The 21,291-nt window shown below is 44.4% G+C and overlaps 1 protein-coding gene across 1 annotated transcript in view; it reads left to right on the forward strand.

The window, feature by feature from the left end:
* LOC111980469 (protocadherin alpha-C2-like) overlaps positions 1–3,688 on the forward strand; it is a 31,324-nt gene extending 27,636 nt beyond the window's left edge. Inside the window, exon 4 of the mRNA XM_024011206.2 lies at positions 2,687–3,688. Coding sequence (XP_023866974.1) covers positions 2,687–2,994 — 308 coding nt within the window. The 3' untranslated portion in view covers positions 2,995–3,688. The remainder of the gene's footprint in view (positions 1–2,686) is intronic.
* Positions 3,689–21,291: the final 17,603 nt, after the last annotated feature.

Raw genomic sequence — 21,291 nt, forward strand, 5'->3', positions numbered from 1 at the left:
CTTGATGGAGCTAGTATGACTCCCTCTTCAGTACTTTAGGTTCCCTAGATGGAGCTAGTACGACACCCTCTCAGTACTTGGTTTCCTAGGCCTGATGGAGCTAGTATGACACCCTCTTCAGTACTTTTGGTTTCCTAGATGGATCTAGTACGACACCCTCTTCAGTACTTTAGGTTCCCTAGGGCTTGATGGAGCTAGTATGACTCCCTCTTCAGTACTTTAGGTTCCCTAGATGGAGCTAGTATCGACTCCCTCTTCAGTACTTTAGGTTCCCTAGAATGGAGCAAGTATGACTCCCTCTTCAGTACTTTTAGGTTCCCTAGATGGAGCTAGTACGACACCCCTCTTCAGTACTTTTGGTTCCTAGGGCTTGATGGAGCTATTATGACTCCCTCTTCAGTAATTTTGGTTTCCTAGGGCTTGATGGAGCTAGTACGACACCCTCTTCAGTACTTTAGGTTCCCTAGGGCTGATGGAGCTAGTATGACTCCCTCTTCAGTACTTTAGGTTCCCTATTGATGGAGCTAGTACGACACCCTCTTCAGTACTTTAGTTCCTAGGGCTTGATGGATCTAGTAGACACCCTCTTCAGTACTTTTGGTTTCCTAGGGCTTGATGGAGCTAGTACGACACCCTCTTCAATACTTTTGGTTTCCTAGGGCTTGATGGAGCTAGTATGACTCCCTCTTCAGTACTTTTGGTTCCTAGGGCTTGATGGAGCTAGTATGACTCCCTTTTCAGTACTTTTGGTTTCTAGGGCTTGATGGAGCTAGTAGACACCCTCTTCAGTACTTTTGGTTTCCTAGATGGAGCTAGTACGACACCCTCTTTCAGTACTTTAGGTTCCCTAGGGCTTGATGGAGCTAGTATGACTCCCTCTTCAGTACTTTAGGTTCCCTAGATGGAGCAAGTACGACACCCTCTTCAGTACTTTAGGTTCCCTAGGGCTTGATGGAGCTAGTATGACTCCCTCTTCAGTACTTTGGTTCCTAGGGCTTGATGGAGCTAGTAGACTCCCTCTTCAGTACTTTAGTTCCCTAGATGGAGCTAGTTACGACACCCTCTTCAGTACTTTAGGTTCCCTAGGCTTGATGGAGCTAGTACGACACCCTCTTCAGTACTTTTGGTTTCCTAGGGCTTGATGGAGCTAGTATGACTCCTCTTCAGTTCTTTTGGTTTCCTAGGGCTTGATGAGCTAGTAGACCCCCTCTTCAGTACCTTTGGTTTCCTAAGGGCTTGATGGAGCTAGTATGACTCCCTCTTCAGTACTTTGTTTCCCGAGCCCAGAGAAGCTGTTGTGGGACTGAGAGCACAGTATCTGTCGAGCCCAGAGAACATCACCTCACTCTTTCTTTTCCTTACTAACGCCTTCTCATTTCCCCTCTTCTTTTTCTGCATTGTTCTTCACCTCAATCGCTGTCTCCCTTCGTATGCCTCTCTGTCTCTTGCCTGCTGGTTATAATTACATTTCTTTCATATCTTGCATTATACTCTATGCTAAATGAAAGGAGACTAGGGTCTCATTCTCTTAGTACTTCAGTTCACCCTCTCTAGGCTCTTTTGGTCTTTTTCTTTCATTGTCTCTTCCGCTTGCCTTGCTTCTCTCTCACTCTCTCTGTCATATTCATGATTGCATATTATATCAGATTCTCTCTCTTTTTCCACTGCTGTGTCGAGCCCTTGTGAGAGTGGGATTAGGTTAGTGCTGGGTTTTCACAGTTCCTGTCATCCTTACGTGCTAATTCTTGTCACATCACAAGTGTTAAACATCCCAGTACCTCTCTGCCGTTAAAGGTCACGTCTGTTTAGTCTAACCTTGTGTTCTCAGCTGCACCACTGGCTGATAAAGTTATACTCCCTGCAATCACTTTCCCCTTTAGTTTATCGGTGTGCCTCTGGATTTAATTATTTTGCTTATCTATGCTGTATCCAGTTGTCATACTTGAGTAAAAGTAAAGATACCTTAATAGAAAATGACTCAAGTAAAAATGAAAGTCGCCCAGTAAAATACTACTTGAGTAAAGATCTAAAAGTATTTGGTTTGAAATATACTTAAATATAAATAGTAAATGTAATTGCTAAAATATACTTAAGTATCAAAAGTAAAAGTATAAATAATTTCAAATGTCTTAAATTAAGCAAACCAGACGGCCCAATGTTCCTATTTTTTATGTACTGATAGCCAAGGGCTATCTCCAACACTCAGACATCATTTACAAATTAAGCATTTGTGTTTAGTGAGTCCGCCAGATCAGAGGCAGTAGGGATGACCAGGGATGTTCTCTTGATGAATGTGTGAGTTGGACCATTTTCCTGTCCTGCTAAGCATATCAAAATATATGTGGGTGTCAGGGAAAATATATGGAGTAAAAAGTACAATATTTCTTTAGAAATGTAGTGAAGTAAAAGTGATCAAAAATTGAAATAGTAAAGTACAGATACCCCAAAAAACGACTTAAATARTGCTTTAAAGTATTTTTACTTATGTACTTTACACCACTGGCTGTATTACAGCTGTGGTAACACTTTACCTCAGCCAGAAATAGGAGACTGAATAAGGCTCAATTTATGAATGTGCTGGTATGTTCAGAATCTCACTGTGGTAATGAATAATAGTGATGAAGATGATAATGAATAAGACATAGCTCTTCTATCTCTCTCTGTTTCTTCTCTTTCTCTCTTGTAGATGGTGAGGGGGGTGAGCTGTCCCCTCCGGTTGGAGCTGGCATCGACAGTAACAGCTGGCACTTCCGTTACGGGCCTGGCCCTGGCTACGGCCCCCCTCAGGTCCTGAAGCCTGGAGACATTCCCCCTGAAGCCTTCATCATTCCCGGCTCTCCCGCCATCCTCTCAATCCGCCAGGGCCCGGGAGGAGAGGATGACAAGAGTGATTTCATTTCCTTCGGCAAGAAGGAGGAAGCCAAGAAGAAGAAAAAGAAGAAGAAGGAGAAGAAAGACAAGAAAGAAAAGGGGAAGGAGGATGTGGACGAGTAGAGAAGAAAGGGGAGATATGAAAACAGAGCTACCAACTAAAGTCCAAATAACAGCTGCAAGACAAAAAGCCAAATGTATATTTTTGAATCAGGAGAGTTTCCATGTGTTGTGTTTGCATAGTTAAGTCTGCCCAGCCAAGTCCCCATTAGCAGAGGCCTATCTCTATAAAACATGTAAGTAGCCAATAGTAGCCTCTGCCAGATTGGCCCTCTGAAGCTTCCATACCTCTGGCTATAAAACAGTATTTTTAAATATATTTAATAGGCTCTCATTTACCAGACATTTGCTGAAAATTCAACAAAAATCTATTTGATTCGAATAACCTTTCTATAAAGATGATAATGCAATCAACTACCGATACCCAGACGTTTCATGTATAAAATGCCATACAGTATGTGAGAGAAACCTCACATACCCTATTAATGGTGGTGCTATAGTCCTGCCAGCCAGCCCGCCTCCCCAAACTTGCTTGAAATGGGACCCTCCTCCCTGGCCCTTCTGGCCCCTTGTTGGCATCTCTGTCTTTAATCTGCCCCTTGCCTCCTCTGCTCTCCTGATTGGAGGGGGAGAGGAGGAGCTCAATCTGACAAAGAGTGACACAGAGGCTCTCATCTACCAGTAAGATGGAAGCCCTTTGCAAAAAAATGAGTCGTTTTTTTCTACAAAAACACACACACCACACACACACACACACACACACCACACACACACACACACAACCACCACACACACACACACACACACACACACACACACACACACACACACACACACACACACACACACACACACAAGACAGTCTAGGGCGGACAGGTAGACACCTCTCTGGATAGTGTACAGCTCTAACTCAGCCAAAAGACTGAGGCCTATTTCAGTGGCCTCTTTTCTATGGGAGTGTAATATATGACAGGAACTCTTGCTTGTTGTTTCATTTCTGTTCAAGCCTGATCCCCCCCCACTTCTGTCAGTCAATGTTCAATAGTCAATGTTCAGTAGTTCTTTAAGCCCCGCCTCTTTACCTTGCCCACTTTGGTGCTAGTAGGATTCACTCACACGCCTCGTCTGTTGACGCCTCTCCTCCGTCCTCCGATCACCATGTTCAGGAGGCCACTCTCAAAGACACTCTTAACTTCTGATAACTTGTTCCTCTGCAAACACAGCAACAGAATGAACCTGTATAACACACTCACACACTTTCTGTTAGCTTTAACCGAGCCTTGCTACTGAAATATCAACGTTCTTAGCACTGTTTTGGGGACAAGTTGCCGTCTCTTCCACCAGTTACACACAGGGTAGTGGGGCAAACATAAGGAGCTTATGGACTGGCTTCCTTCTTTCCAGATGGAGAGAAAAAGAGGGATGGAAGGACATAGAGGCAAGGAGAGAGAAGTGGATTTGTAGTGATGGGCACTCCAGTCCACAGACATTCCCTGGAGAGCTTTGTTGCTGTGTTAAATTCTTTACTCATATTTTGTGATGAAAAGGAAGCATCAACAGCATTGAGTCTTCTCCAGAATAGAGCATCCCCAGAATGAACTCAGTATGTGTGAGGGCTAATTCCACAGCATCGCCTACTCACCTCTCTGTTTCCTCTTCCTGGCTGATATCTGACCAATCAGAGGGGACAGAGAGATGATGCTAGCGCTGCTATTGGACTGAATCCCCCCATATTATACACGTGCTCCCCCTTCAGGTATGAATCTGTGCTGTCAGATCACTAAGTGGCTGTTTGCATGTTATAAGCAAAGGAAATATATATATAGATCTATATAGATAGATATGTTTCATTTCCTTCAACCATTTATCACAAATTCAGAGATAGGACCATCATCTCTGCTAAAATATGTATACATACTCACTCTCGAAAACACACATGAACACAAATACGCACATACTATGTATTCCTAGACAAACAGGGAATCACTTGTTTTTATTCTGTTGAAGTTCAATTAAAATAACCTTCTAAATATAAGTAATGCTGTAGTTATGCTATGAAATGCTATTTTTGTTTATGCCCTTATGATTTTTGAGGATTACAAAATGAGTCCTTTACCTTGTGTTAAGCTATGAACTGATGATCAAAGAAACACTGTAACGTAATACTGAATCATTTATTCACCTTCGATATATATCCCCAACACCTTTGAAAATGTTTTTATAATGTTGAGAAAAAAACTCTAACAAAATTGTCCATAAAATATGCTAATCTTGATGTACTCTATGCTTGTGTGTAGTTAATGTTTCCTGAGTCATCTGGTGCCTGGATGGCACTCAGCAGTCCACTGCGACATTGCAGATCTATTAATAACCTTTTGTACACCTGCTCATCAATGTAATGGTGATATAGTGATTTGTCTTTTTTATTATTTGATGAATCTGGTATTGTGTTTTGTTTATAAATCACAAATAAAATGTTATTTCTTAAATATTGTAAAAAAATTGTCTGTGCCTTGATTTCAACTAATGTATACTGCTAAGCCCAGCAGCCTGGTTAGTTGGGTATCGGGCACAAGGTTGAACAGGCCCACTGCAAAATTGATAATTACATATATTTACACATTTTGGCTACAATTGACAAAATAATATCCTAAGTTCTGTAGCAACCTAACGGCTACAAGAGAAAAATGCTCAAAAACTGCAGAAAGACCCACACAAACACCCCTGAGTCTAATACCTGAGCGCTAAAGCAAGGAGAAGGGTCTGCCCCTGACCTGCATCCAGGGAAACGCCAGGGAAGAAACGCTCCGGGGAAGAAACGCTCCGGGACACCAAGCCCCGTCTTGCTTCTCTTTCTATTGGATCCTAGCTGCTTTCTCATTCTATGGGTCAACTAGTATTGTAACAAAATCCAAACCCTTTTCCTAACCTTAACCTCATTCCCCTAACCCAATATGTTAATTATCCTAACCTGCTACGTTAATTATCCTAACCTGCTATATTAGTTCTCCTAACCTGCTATTAGTGCTAGGGGCAAATCTGACCAGGTCTGAAGATGAGATTGAGAGACCCGGACCCAACGAGGACTCTCATCTGGGTTAGATAACACATCTCATTGAGTTTGTCACTGGAGGGAGAGACAGCTCTGCTCTATGATAAATGATATATCTGTGGCTGACAGGACCCTCCCAGTCAGAGCAAGAAGAACTTAACCCTTGTGTGGTGTTCATGTTTTTGTTATTCACTCAATTTTTGCGTGTCTGATTGACCCACAACATTATTGGGTTTTTAAAACAATACAGCCATAACAATGTACATAAAATACTTAATACTTAATGCTTAGATGTTGACTTCTATCAATTACAAGCAATATAGACAGCATACATGGTTAATATTTGCCATTTACCTCTGCTAGATCACATTTATCAATTAAAGCACTATTTGCTTTTTTTTAATCAAATTAGATTTTTGTAAACAAAAAACAATTATAATCAAGACATGGGTGGAATAAATAATGTTTATTGCAAATGTATTTATTTCCCTTGATGCACGTGTACTGTGTCTTCCTGTCCTTTTTGGGTCCACACACATCACAGCACTTCTTGTTGCTACCGGCTGCAATCTAGAATGATGAAACACTAGGTTCAAGAATTTGACTATCATCTCACTCACCCACATATGCAGTTACAGCAGGCCCAGGTAGGAGGGTCAGACACACACACACGCAACAACATCACTCACACTTAATTCCGGTACTGGAGTTGTTGGTTCTGTGGGTTGGGCAGATGGGGCACCAACATCCTCCTCCTGAATCCTCCTCATAATGACTGCAGAAGCTGGGGTCCTTGGGATATATTGCCTCCTCTGGATTTGAGGTCTTACCAATGCCTTGCCCAGTTGCTCGACTGCTGTTCCAATCTGAGTTCAACGCCATCCAGATGACAAACGCGTTGTACGACGAGATGTCCAAGATGTTGAAGAATGCGTGTTGAAGAAGTGGCCAGCGTAGGGTTTTTATTTTGCAGCTGTAGCCAGTCACCAGCTTGTCTAAATTGTCCACTCCTCCTTTTGTGGCATTGTAATCTATTATGATTTCTGTTTTTTATGTTCCTGGCCACATATTCTCCCATCCCTATGCAGCGTACTCATGAGTACCACATTTTTGCACGTAGGACACTAGGGATGTGTCGGCCGTGAACACAAACTTAGAGGAATTAATAGGYCTGCTCCGTGTATTCAACAGCTGAGGTGGGAGCTCTGGCTTGTTTTTTCGTACTGTACCTACTATTGTCAGCTTCCTCTTGAGGAGCTCCTATCCCAGCTTGTGCGAATTTAAAGAGTTATCGCATGTGATGTTGTGGCCACGGAGTCCCTGTGTCAAGTCCAGGACAACTCACATCCCTTGGTTTTTCTCAGGGGCTCCTCCATCTGGCTTCCCTGTATACACTTGCAAGTTTCACGCATATAATGAAGCAGCATCACAGTCAGCCCAGATTTTGATTCTATATTTTGCATGTTTAGATGATATGTACTGCCTGAAGAGGCAGCGGCCCCTAAATGGCATAAGCTGCACATAAACAGTAACGTTGGGCCCAGGGTTGTAAAGCAGTTTTCCAAAGACAATGTTCCAGGGAAAAGTTCTCTGCCAGTTTCTGCATCCCACAGGGATACTGTGAATTCCCCATTGGATCTGAAAACACCAGCATGGATAAGAACCCGAAAGTATACATGTAAATGAGTTTGGTTCATCTCCTTCCATCTCTCTCCAAAAACACACCTTCCCTCTCAATTAGTGCAGTCCAGAATGATTTTCTGGATGGTGTCTGGGATGAACAGTTCAAAAATAGACTTTATGTCCTGCAAATGAGTAACCACAATCCACGTCGGCCCTGGTTGCATCCTTATCACATTGACAGCCATGCGGGTGGCTCATTCCTTGGACAAGAAGACCATTCAATAAATAAATAAAATTACATCCATATTTCTCCTCCTGCAGGCTGCTGATGAGTTGGATGCTGACGGGCTAGTCCTGGGGATGGCTGCTGACAGTTTGGTCCTGTGGCTGGCTGAGGGTCCAAAGTGGAAGACGCTCCTTCCCCCCCCCAATTTGCACCTGGCTGGGGTAGAGTGTGGGAAAGTACGGAATTTTTACAATGTATTGAAATGAGGTATCTAAATAATGTATTGTAATAACATTGTGCAGGTTCCCACAAGACATTGTGTAGTTTCACACTCTACAAAGGGCATAGAGTGCAAGAAAAGTGGGAGACAGGAAGACAGACAGGAAGACAGACAGGTTCTCGGTGCTATGTTGAGACAGAAGGCCCGGGGAGGAGGAAGACAGAAAGAAGTCACACAGCAAACATTTTAGTTTCATTTTTTACTTGTGCTCACCTACACACACACTTCCACACTTTTATTACCCTCGGGTCCAGTGGGTCCAGTCTCGTATTAGAAGATGGCGCCGAAGAACATGGTTGACGTTTTACATTCTCCCAACCAATTGCGCTTTTTGTTAGTTTTTTTTACTTATTGTGTACATAATGTTGCGGCTACCATCTCTTATGACCGAAAATATCTTCTGGATATGAGCACAGCGATTACTCACCATGGACTGAAAGAAACTTTTTCCTTTAACGAGTCCGACGAGAATGATATCCTGCTTTCACTGGAACAGGCCCAGATCCACGCCTTTTGCATGAAGAAAAGACGCAGGAAAAGGGGCAGCAGATCGGGCAGCCTTCTGAGAATCCGTATTAGAGCGAGTAAACTCCCATTGTCATCCTTTCTTCTTGCTAACATGCAATCATTGGAAAATAAAATTGATGACCTATCATTAAGATTATCCTACCAACGGGACATCAAAAACTGTAACATCTTATGCTTCACCGAGACGTGGCTGAATGACGATACGGACAATATAGAGCGAGTGGGAATTTCCATGCACCGGCAGAACAGAGACGCTACCTCTGGTAAGACAAGTAGTGGGGTTGTGTGTCTATTTGTCAATAACAGCTTGTGCACAATGTCTAATATTAGAAACGTCTGGAGGTATTGCTCGCCTCTATATTATTCGTAGCCGTCTATTTACCAACACAGAACAAACCAGGCACTAAGACCGCTCTCAAACAACTCTATAAGGCCATAAGCAAACATGAAAATGCTCACCCAGAAGCGGCGCTCCTAGTGGCCGGGGACTTTAATGCAGGCAAACTTAAATCAGATTTGCCAAATTTTTACCAGCATGTCACATGTGCAACCAAAAATAAAATAATCCTAGACCACCTTTACTCCACACACAGAGATGCATACAAAGCTCTCCCCTGCCTCCATTTGGTAAATCTGACCATAATTCTATCCTGATTCCTGCTTACAAGCAAAAACTAAAGCAGGAAGTACCAGTGACTCGCTCAATACGGAAGTGTCAGATGACGTGGATGCTACTCTACAGGACTGTTTTGCTAGCACAGACAGGAATGAGTGGATGCTACTCTACAGGACTGTTTTGCTAGCACAGACTGGAATATGTTCTGGAATTCATCCAATGGCGTTGAGGAGTACACCACCTCAGTCATCGGCTTCATCAGTAAGTGCATCGACGACGTGCATCAACTGTATGTACATATCCCAACCAGATGCCATGGATTACAGGCAACATTCGCATCAAGCTAAAGGCTAAAGCTGCCGCTTTCATAGAGTGGGAGACTAATCCGGACAGTTATAAGAAATCCCGCTATGCCCTCAGACGAACCATCAAACAAGCAAAGCGTCAATACAGGATTAAGATTGAATCCTACTACACTGGCCCTGGCGCTCTTCGAATGTTGCAGGGCCTAAAAATTATTACGGATTACAAAGGGAAACCAAGACGTGAGCTGCCCAGTGACGCAAGCCTACAAGACGAGCTAAATGCCTTTTATGCTCGCTTCGAGGCAAGCAACACTGAAGCATGCACGAGAGAACCAGCTGTTCTGAATGACTGTGTGATAACGCTCTCGGTAGCCGATGTGAACAAAACATTTTAACAAGTCAACATTCACAAAGCCGCTGGGCCAGACGGATTACCAGGACATGTACTCAAAGCATGCGCGGACCAACTGTCAAGTGTCTTTACTGACATTTTCAACCTCTCCCTGACCGAGTCTGTAATACCTATATGTTTCAAGCAGACCACCATAGTCCCTGTGCCCAAGGAAGCGAAGGTAACCTGCCTAAATAATTACCGCCCCGTGGCACTCACGTCTGTAGCCATAAAGTGCTTTGAAAGGCTGGTCATGGCTCACATCAACAACATCCTCCCGGACACCCTAGACCCACTCCAATTTGCATACTACCCCAACAGATCCACAGATGACACAATCTCAATCGCACTCCACACTGCCCTTTCTCACCTGGACAAAAGGAACACCTATGTGAGAATGCTGTTCATTGACTACAGCTCAGCGTTCAACACCATAGTGCCCATGAAGCTCATCACTAAGCTAAGGACTCTGGGACTAAACACCTCCCTCTGCAACTGGATCCTGGACTTCCTGACGGGCCGCCCCAAAGTGGTAAGAGTAGGCAACAACATGTCTGCCACGCTGATCCTCAACACTGGGGCCCCTCAGGTGTGTGTACTTAGTCCCCTCCTGTATTCCCTGTTCACCCACGACTGTGTGGACAAACATGACTCCAACACCATCATTAAGTTTGCTGTTGACACAACAGTGGTAGGCCTGATCACCAACAACGATGGGACGGCCTATAGGGAGGAGGTCAGAGAACTGGCAGTGTGGTGCCAGGACAACAACCTCTCCCTTAATGTGAACAAAACAAAGGAGCTGATCGTGGAATACAGGAGAAGGCGGGCCGAACAGGCACCCATTAACATCGAAGGGGCTGTAGTGGAGCGGGTCGAGAGTTTCAAGTTCCTTGGTGTCCACATCATCAACGAACTATCATGGTCCAAACATACCAAGACAGTTGTAAAGAGGGCACAACAAAACCTTTTCCCCCTCAATAGACTGAAAAGATTTGGCATGGGTCCACAAATCCTCAAAAGGTTCTACAGCTGCACCAACGAGAGCATCCTGACCGGTGCCATCACCGCCCGGTATGGCAACTGCTCAGCATCTGACCATAAGACACTTCAGAGGGTAGTGCGAACTGCCCAGTACATCACTGGGGCCAAGCTTCCTGCCATCCAGGACCTATAAAATAGGCAGTGTCAGAGGAAAACCCATAAAATTGTCAGAGACTCTAGTCACAAGTTATAGACTGTTTTCTCTGCTACCGCACGGCAAGCAGTACCAGAGCACAAAGTCTAGGACCAAAAGGCTCCTCAACAGCTTCTACCCCCAAGCCATAAGACTGTTGAACAATTAATAAAATCGCCACCGGACAATTTACATTGACCCCCCACCCCCCCTAATTTTGTACACTGCTGCTACACACTGTTTATTATCTATGCATAGTCACTTCACCCCCACCTACATGTACAAATTACCTCAACTAACCTGTACCCCCGCACACTGACTCGGTACCGGTGCCCCCTGTATATAGCCTCGTTATTGTTATTCTTATTGTGTTACTTTTTATTATGACTTTTTATTTTAGTCTACTTGGTAAATATTTTCTTAACTCTTCTTGAACTGCACTGTTGTTTAAGTGCTTGTAAGTCAGCATGTCACAGTAAAGTGTTCACTTGTATTCGGCCATGTGACAAATAAAGTTTGATTTGATTTGAATTGATTTGACTCGAACACCACATATGTAATATAAATGTGTAGGGAGTGCACTCAATGAAACTGTGTTCTTTTACATGTTCTTTATAGAAAACGAGCCAAGGCCATTGAGTCTCAGGTTGAAAAATAATTGATTGTATCATTTTTCTTTTAGTAAACATTGAAAATTGGTCCCACAGACCCAAACAAGGGTTAATTCATTTCCATGTCTAGCTCATTTAATGAATTTAGGCAAATGGATAAACTATGTCTCGGCTTACTCTTCTCTGATTAAATAGACCCATAAACCATCATAGCACACATGATTTAAATGGTCCTTGTGTGTGCGTGTTGTGGAAGTATGGCAGAAGTATTCCTGATTATTCCAGAGGAGTGATTCAGTTTATTCAGAAGGCCTTGTGCTGCCATTCCCAGCGCTCCGCTGATGGCACTCTGAAGCAGTTACGTTCTGCTCTGTTGCCACCCTCTGCTCTGTAGACCTGTACTGCAGTCTGACTGAAGCTGGCAAGACTTCAAGGGCCCACATACTCAGAGAGAGGATTCACACCCTCCCCTACACGTCCTTTGCGTGATACAGGGGATGGTTTCCATGGATACGGAGGAATGACATGGCACCGGGGCACCGGGGTTGTCTCCTTTGATTCTGAATATCGACATTGAGAATGAGTAACTGTTAGAATGTGATTGACAGAAAGAGACATGGCATACAGACAGATACAATGTATAGGAGGACGATCTGTCTTGTAGTGTCATCAGGGTATCAATGTCATCTCTTATTTGTTCAAAGATATGTTACCATTTTCATCCCAATGGTAACGGTAATCTAGTCAACAAAAACACAGTAAAAAGAAGAGCACAATAGACTGGCAGTAGAAGGTCAGAATGGTAAGAAGAGGACATTTCATTATAAGGGGGCTTGATTGAAGGAAACAGGCTGACTGTTGGCCTGGGTTAAAGGTTTACCAGGGCCTGAATGAGCTGAAGCAGTGAAGATATTTTTTCCTCTTCCCCCTGGGCTTGTCTGGCTGAGTACCCAGCCATGCCATCTGGGAGTCTGGGAGTAAAATCATTCACAAGCTGCTGCACTCATACAGGCTGCTTCCCTCACAGAGGCTAAACTGGGGCAATCACTCACAGGGGGCAGCACCAAGCATAGATCCCACATGTGGGGAATGCAATACATATACAGTATCTACAACATCAGTATGTTGTGCAGTGTTTTAGGTTTAAAACCTGTCTAGAACACACGTTCCGCTAGCGGAACCCCCCCCCACATTCCACTGAAAAGGCAGCGCGGGAAATTCGATTTTTTTTTTGTTGAAATATTTAACTTTCACACATTAACAAGTCTAATACAGCAAATGAAAGATAAACATCTTGTGAATCCAGCCAACATGTCTGATTTTTTAAATGTTTTACAGCGAAAACACCACGTATATTTATGTTAGCTCACCACCAAATACAAAAAAGCACAGACATTTCTTTCACAGCACAGGTAGCTTTCACAAAAACCCCAAATAGAGATAGAATTAATCACTAACCTTTGAAATTCTTCATCAGATGAGTCATATAACATCATATTACACAATACATTTATGTTTTGTTCGATAATGTGCATATATATATATAAAAAAAATCTCAGTTTACATTGCCGCCTTACGTGCAGTAATGTTTTGATTCCAAAACATCTGGTGATTTTGCAGAAATACTTATAATAAACATTGATAAAAATGCAAGTGTTATTCACATAATTAAAGATAAACTTATCCTCTATGCAACCGCTGTGTCAGATTTCAAAATAAACTTTACGGAAAAAGATTAATCTGAGAACGGCGTTTAGAGCACAATCCAGCCAAAGAAATAGTCGCCATTTTGGTGTCAACAAAAGCTACAAAAACACTATAAATATGCACTTACCTTCAAATAACTTCATCAGAAGGCACTCCCAGGATTCCCAGATCGACAATAAATGACTGAAAAGTTCCATAAAGCCCATCATTTAGCCACTTGTTGTTAGCATGTTCAGCCCAGGAATCCATTTTCATGACGCACGAACAATCCCTCCAGACAAAAACTCAAAAAGTTCCGTTACAGGTCGTAGAAACAGGTCAAATGATGTTTGCAATTCATATTTAGTATGTGTTTTACATTAATCATCAATAAGGATCCAACCGGAGAATTTCATTGTCTGAAGAAAGAGCATTGGAACGAGAGCACTCTCTCTCCCTCGCGCGCAAAACCAGACTGAGATTTCTGACGACCACTCACTAAAACAGCTCCTATGAGCCCCTCCTTTATAGTAGAATCATAAGACTAAAATCTAAAGACGGTGACATCTAGTGGAAGCCCTAGGCAGTGTTTGTTTAGTCATATCTAGAAGGGGTGTCATTTGACACTGTTTTGAAAATCGAGTTCTCATTTCCTGTTTTGACCTCTTCTCAGCTTTTTGTCTGCYAAATGCGTTCTGTTATACTTACAGAAATAATTCAAACAGTTTTAGAAACTTCAGAGTGTTTTCTATACAATAGTAATAATAATATGCATGTATTACCTTCTGGGACAGAGTAGGAGGAAATTTCGTTTGGGCACACAATTTGTTCAAAGTGGAAACACCGCCCCCTATCCCGATGAAGCCACTTTACTGTTAGAGTTTGGTCTACTTTGAGCAAACATCGCTAAACTTACAAATGCAGACTTCAGTTAGGAGCAAGGCGATGCTCAGGCAGGACATCAATATGGTCCAATTCACGCACCTATCAATATAACGCCTTGTCATTCCTCCTGCATCTGATCTGGTGGACTCACTAAACATAAATGTTGTGTTTGTAAATGATGTCTGAGTGTTGTAGTGTGCCCCTGGCTGTCCGTAAATTTTTAAAACAAGACATTCATGCCATCTTCTTTGCTTAATATAAGGAATTTGATAGCATTTACTTTTACATTTGACTTGAATTCAAGTATGACAGTTGAGTACATTCTCCTCCCATGGAACTTAAGTACATTTAAACTTTTACTTTTAGACTTTTACTCAAGTAGTATTTTACTGGGTGACTTTCTCTTTTACTTGAGTCATTTCTATTAAAGTGTCTTTACTTTTACTCAAGTATGACAATCAAGTACTTTATCCACCACTCCTGATATGACCTCTCTCAACCCCACAGACTCAAATTCTATACATTTATAATGCACCACCATACATCAGCAGCTGTTTGTCCTTCAATAAACACTCCCAAGATACCTAAAGTGTCCTTAAGGGAGGAGGGCATCATTAAAAACAGATCACTCTAGAGATCATCCTTTAAAACAGGCCACCAGATATCTTGGGTGTGTTGTTTAAGACTGTCTGTAGGAAGGAAGAAAGGAAGGAAGGAAGGACGGCCTCCAGTCCGGAGCCTCCAGCGACGGCCTCCAGTCCGGAGCCTCCAGCGACGGTCTCCAGTCCGGAGCCTCCAGCGACGGTCCCCAGTCCGGAGCCCGCAACGAGGGTCCCCAGTCCGTAGCCCGCAACGAGGGTCCCCAGTCCGGGGCCCGCAACGAGGGTGTCCAGTCCGGGGCCCGCAACGAGGGTGCCCAGTCCGGGGCCCGCAACGAGGGTGCCCAGTCCGGGGCCCACAACGAGGGTCAGCAGTCCGGGGCCCACAGCGAGGGTGCCCAGTCCGGGGCCCGCAGCGAGGGTGCCCAGTCCAGGGCCCGCAGCCAGGGTCCCCAGTCCGGGGTCGGCGACGAGGGTCCCTGCACCAGAGGTGCCACCAAAGTGGGGTGAGCCAGTGGTGGAGCGGGGTCTGCGTCCCGCACCTGAGCCGCCACCGCGAATAGATGCCCACCCAGACCCTCCCCTATAGGTTTAGGTTTTGCGGCCGGAGTCCGCACCTTTTGGGGGGGTACTGTCACGCCCTGACCTTAGAGATCCTGTTTATGTCTCTATTTTAGTTTGGTCAGGGTGTGAGTTGGGATGGGTATTCTATAATCTATTATTTGTATTTCTATGTTTTGGCCGGGTAGGGTTCTCAATCAGTGACAGCTGTCTATCGTTGTCTCTGATTGAGAACCATACTTAGGTAGCCCTTTTTCCACCTGTCTTTGTGGGAAGTTGACTTTGTTTAGGGCACATAGCCTTTAGCTTCACGATTTGTTTTTGTAGTGTTTATTGTTTGTTCGGCATCATTTTTATTAAATGAAAATGTACGCTCACCACACTGCACCTTGGTCCTCTTCTTTTAACAGCCGTGACAATCTAGATCATTATGGAGTACAAATCATTACTGCTTTAAAGCTGAGGTGAAACAGAGGGTAGNCCTGACCTTAGAGAGCCTTTTTATGTCTCTATTTGGTTTGGTCAGGGTGTGATTTGGGGTGGGCATTCTATGTTTTTGTTTTCTATGATTTTCTATTTCTATGTTTTGGCCGGGTATGGTTCTCAATCAGGGACAGCTGTCTATCGTTGTCTCTGATTGGAATCATACTTAGGTAGCCCTTTTCCCTCCTTTCAGTGTGGGAAGTTGTCTTTGTTTGTGGCACTATAGCCTTAAGCTTCACGGTCGTATTTGTATTGTTTATTGTTTTTGTCGGCGTCATCATAATAAAAAGGAATATGTACGCTCACCACGCTGCGCTTTGGTCCAGTTCTTTCAACGGCCGTGACAGATGGCAATTTGCATATACTCCAGAATGTTATGAAGAGTGATCAGATAAATATCAATTAATTGCAAAGTCCCTCTTTGCCATGCAAATGAATTGAATCCCCAAAAAACATTTCCACTGCATTTCAGCCCTGCCACAAAAGGACCAGCTGACATCATGTCAGTGATTCTCTCGTTAACACAGGTGTGAGTGTTGACGAGGACAAGGCTGGAGATCACTCTGTCATGCTGATTGAGTTTGAATAACAGACTGGAAGCTTCAAAAGGAGGGTGCTTGGAATCATTGTTCTTCCTCTGTCATCCATGGTTACCTGCAAGGAAACACGTGCCGTCATCATTGCTTTGCACAAAATGGGCTTCACAGGCAAGGATATTGCTGCCAGTAAGATTGCACCTAAATCAACCATTTTTCAGATCATCAAGAACTTCAAGGAGAGCGGTTCAATTGTTGTGAAGAAGGCTTCAGGGCGTCCAAGAAAATCCAGCAAGCGCCAGGACCGTCTCCTAAAGTTGATTCAGCTGCGGGAACGTGGCACCACCAGTACAGAGCTTGCTCAGGAATGGCAGCAGGCAGGTGTGAGTGCATCTGCACGCACAGTGAGGCGAAGACTTTTGGAGGATGGCCTGGTGTCAAGAAGGGCAGCAAAGAAGCCACTTCTCTACAGGAAAAACATCAGGGACAGACTGATATTCTGCAAAAGGTACAGGGATTGGACTGCTGAGAACTGGGGTAAAGTCATTTTCTATGATGAATCCCCTTTCCGATTGTTTGGGGCATCCGGAAAGAATCTTGGCCGGAGAAGACAAGGTGACCGCTACGATCAGTCCTGTGTCATGCCAACAGTAAAGCATCCTGAGACCATTCATGTGTGGGGTTGCTTCTCAGCCAAGGGAGTGGGCTCACTCACAATTTTGCCTAAGAACACAGCCACGAATAAAGAATGGTACCAACACATCCTCAGAGAGTAACTTCTCCCAACCATCCAGAAACAGGTTGGTGACGAACAATGCCTTTTCCAGCATGATGGAGCACCTTGCCATGAGGCAAATGTGATAACTAAGTGGCTCGGGGAACTGGCCATGGACCCAAAATATCGATGTTTTGGGTCCATTGATATTTTGGGTCCATGGCCAGGAAACTCCCCAAACCTTAATCCCATTGAGAACTTGTGCTTTTTAAAAATTGTTTTATTTATTTATTTTGTTCACCTTTGTTTAACCAGTTAAACTAGTTGAGAACATGTTCTCATTTACAACTGCGACCTGGCCAAGATAAAGCAAAGCAGTGCGACAAAAACAACAACACAGAGTTACACATGGAATAAACAAGTGTACAGTCAATAACACAATAGAAAAAAATAAAGTCTATATACAGTGTGTGCAAATGGCATGAGGAGGTAAGGCAATAAATAGGACATAGTAGCAAAGTAATTACAATTTAGCAGATTAACACTGGAGTGATAGATGAGCAGATGGTGATGAGCAGATGATGGTATGTAGGTAGTGATACTGGTGTGCAAAAGAGCAGCAAAATAAAAAAAACTATATGGGGATGTAGGTAGATTGGGTGGTTTATTGACAGATGGACTATGTACAGCTGCAGCGATCGGTTAGCTGCTCAGGTAGCTGATGTTTAAAGTTAGTGAGGGAAATGTAAGTCTCCAGCTTCAGCGATTTTTGCAATTTGATCCAGTCACTGGCAGCAGAGAACTGGAAGGAAAGGCGGCCAAAGGAGGTGTTGGCTTTGGGGATGACCAATGAGATATACCTGCTGGAGCGTGTGCTATGGGTGGGTATTGATATCGTGACCAGTGAGCTGAGATAAGGCGGAGCTTTACCTAGCATAGACTTATTGATGACCTGGAGCCAATGTGTCTGGCGACGAATATGTAGTGAGGGCCAGCCGACTAGAGCATACAGGTCGCAGCGGTGGGTGGTAAAATGGGCTTTGGTAACAAAACGGATGGCACTGTGATAGACTACATCCAATTTGCTGAGTAGAGTATTGGAAGCTATTTTAGAGATGACATTGCGAAGTCGAGGACCAATAGGATATTCAATTTTACTAGGGTAAGTTTGGCTGTGTGAGTGAAGGAGGCTTTGTTGGGATATAGAAAGCCGATTCTAGATTTGATTTTGGATTGGAGATGTTTGATATGAGTCTGGAAGGAGAGTTTAGAGTCTAGCCAGACACCTAGGTATTTGTAGTTGTCCACGTATTCTATGTCAGAACCGTCCAGAGTAGTGATGCTAGTCAGGCGGGCGGGTACGGGCAGCGAACGGTTGAAAAGCATGCATTTGGTTTTACTAGCGTTTAAGAGCAGTTGGAGGCCACGGAAGGAGTGTTGTATGGCATTGAAGCTCATTGGAGGTTAGTTAACACAGTGTCCAAAGAAGGGTCATATGTATACAGAATGGTGTCGTCTGCATAGAGGTGGATCAGGGAATCACCCGCAGCAAGAGCGACATCGTTGATATATACAGAGAAAAGAGTAGGCCCGAGAATTGAACCCTGTGGTAGAGCCTGCCAGAGGTCTGGACAACAGGCCTTCCGATTTGACACACTGAACTCTGTCTGCGAAGTAGTTGGTGAACCAGGCGAGGCAGTCATTTGAGAAACCAAAGCTATTGGGTCTGCCGATAAGAATACAGTGATTGACAGAGTAGAAAGCCTTGGCCAGGTCGATGAAGACGGCTGCACAGTACTGTCTTTTATCGATGGCGGTTATGATATCGTTTAGTACCTTGAGCGTGGCTGAGGTGCACCCATGACCAGCTCGGAAACTGGATTGCACAGCGGAGAAGGTACGGTGGGATTCGAAATGGTCAGTGATCTGTTTATTAACTTGACTTTCGAAGACTTTAGAAAGGCAGGGCAGGATGGATATAGGTCTATAACAGTTTGGGTCTAGAGTGTCACCCCCTTTGAAGAGGGGGATGACCGCGGCAGCTTTCCAATCTTTAGAGATCTCGGGCGATATGAGAGGTTGAACAGACTGGTAATAGGGGTTGCACCAATGGCGGCGGATAATTTTAGAAAGAGAGGGTCCAGATTGTCTAGCCCAGCTGATTTGTACGGGTCCAGGTTTTGCAGCTCTTCCAGAATATCTGCCATCTGGATTTGATTGAAGGAGAAGCTGGGGAGGCTCAGGCAAGTAGCTGCGGGGGGTGCGGAGCTGTTGGCCGGGGTTGGGGAAGCCAGGAAGAAAGCATGGCCAGCTGTAGAGAAATGCTTAATGAAATTTTCGATTATCATGGATTTATTGGTGGTGACCGTGTTATCTAGCCTCAGTGCAGTGGGCAGCTGGGAGGAGGTGCTCTTGTTCTCCATGGACTTTACAGTGTCCCAAAACGTTTTGGCGTTAGAGCTACAGGATGCAAATTTCTGTTTGAAAAAGCTAGCTTTTGCTTTCCTGACTGACTGTGTGTATTGATTCCTGACTTCCCTGAACAGTTGCATATCGCGGGGACTATTCGATGCTATTGTAGTCCGAACCAGGATGTTTTTGTGCTGGTCAAGGGCAGTCAGGTCTGGAGTGAACCAAGGGCTATATCTGTTCTTAGTTCTACATTTTTTGAAAGGGGCATGCTTATTTAAGACGGTGAGGAAATTACTTTTAAAGAACGACCAGGCATCGTCGACTGACGGGATGAGGTCAATATCCTTCCAGGATACCCGGGCCAGGTCGATTAGAAAGGCCTGCTCGCAGAAGTGTTTTAGGGAGCGTTTGACAGTGATGAGGGGTGGTTGTTTGACCGCGGACCCATAGCGGATGCAGGCAATGAGGTAGTGATCACTGAGATTCTGATTGAAAACAGCAGAGGTGTATTTGGAGGGCAAGTTGGTCAGGATAATATCTATGAGGGTGCCCATGTTTACGGATTTAGGGTTGTGCCTGGTGGTTTCCTTGATAATTTGTGTGAGATTGAGGGCAGCTATCTTAGATTGTAGGACTGCTGGGGTGTTAAGCATATCCCAGTTTAGGTCACCTAACAGAACAAACTCTGAAGATAGATGGGGGGCAACAATTTACATATGGTGTCCAGGGCACAGCTGGGAGCTGAGGGGGGTCTATAACAGGTGGCAACAGTGAGAGATTTATTTCTGGAGAGATTAATTTTAAAAATTAGAAACTCTAACTGTTTGGGCATAGACCTGGAAAGTATGGCAGAACTTTGCAAGCTATCTCTGCAGTAGATTGCAACTCCTCCCCCTTTGGCAGTTCTATCTTGATGGAAAATGTTGTTGTTGGGTATGGAAATCTCAGAATTTTTGGTGGCCTTCCTAAGCCAGGATTCAGACACGGCAAGGACATCAGGGTTGGCGGAGTGTGCTTAAGCAGTGAGTAAAACAAACTTAGGGAGGAGGCTTCTGATGTTAACATGCATGAAACCAAGGCATTTTCGACAACAGAAGTCAACAAATGAGAGTGCCTGTGGACACGCAGGGCCTGGGTTAGCCTCCACATCACCCGAGGAACAGAGGAGGAGTAGGATGAGGGTACGGCTAAAGGCTAGCAAAACTGGTCGTCTAGTGCGTTGGGGACAGAGAATAAAAGGATCAGATTTCTGGGCGTGGTAGAATACATTCAGGGCATAATGTGCAGACAGGGGTATGGTGGGGTGCGGGTACAGTGGAGGTAAGCCCAGGCACTGAGTGATGATAAGAGAGGTTGCATCTCTGGACACGCTGGTTATACTGGGTGAGGGGTAGTCGTTGCTACGCTAGCCCGCGGGAGACAAAGCGTTTAAAGTTAGCAGGCCGGGGTAAGTAGAAGCGTCTGCTCCGACGTCCGGCAAAGGCCGGTTGAAGGCACAGCGGATGGAGTTACGTCTGCGGACCAGTCGTGGTGGTACGGTGGGGCGCCGTGTCGACAAAGGGACCGGGCCAGATGGCGAAAGAGGTATTGTAGTTGTGGTAATTTCGTTTGCTAGCCGGGAGATGCGCCTGGCTCAGGGCTAGCTTCGGGGCTGGGTGACTCAGTGGCAGCTAG

This window comes from Salvelinus sp. IW2-2015, linkage group LG20 (assembly GCF_002910315.2).
Source record: "Salvelinus sp. IW2-2015 linkage group LG20, ASM291031v2, whole genome shotgun sequence".
In the NCBI taxonomy this organism is placed as follows: domain Eukaryota; kingdom Metazoa; phylum Chordata; class Actinopteri; order Salmoniformes; family Salmonidae; genus Salvelinus; species Salvelinus sp. IW2-2015.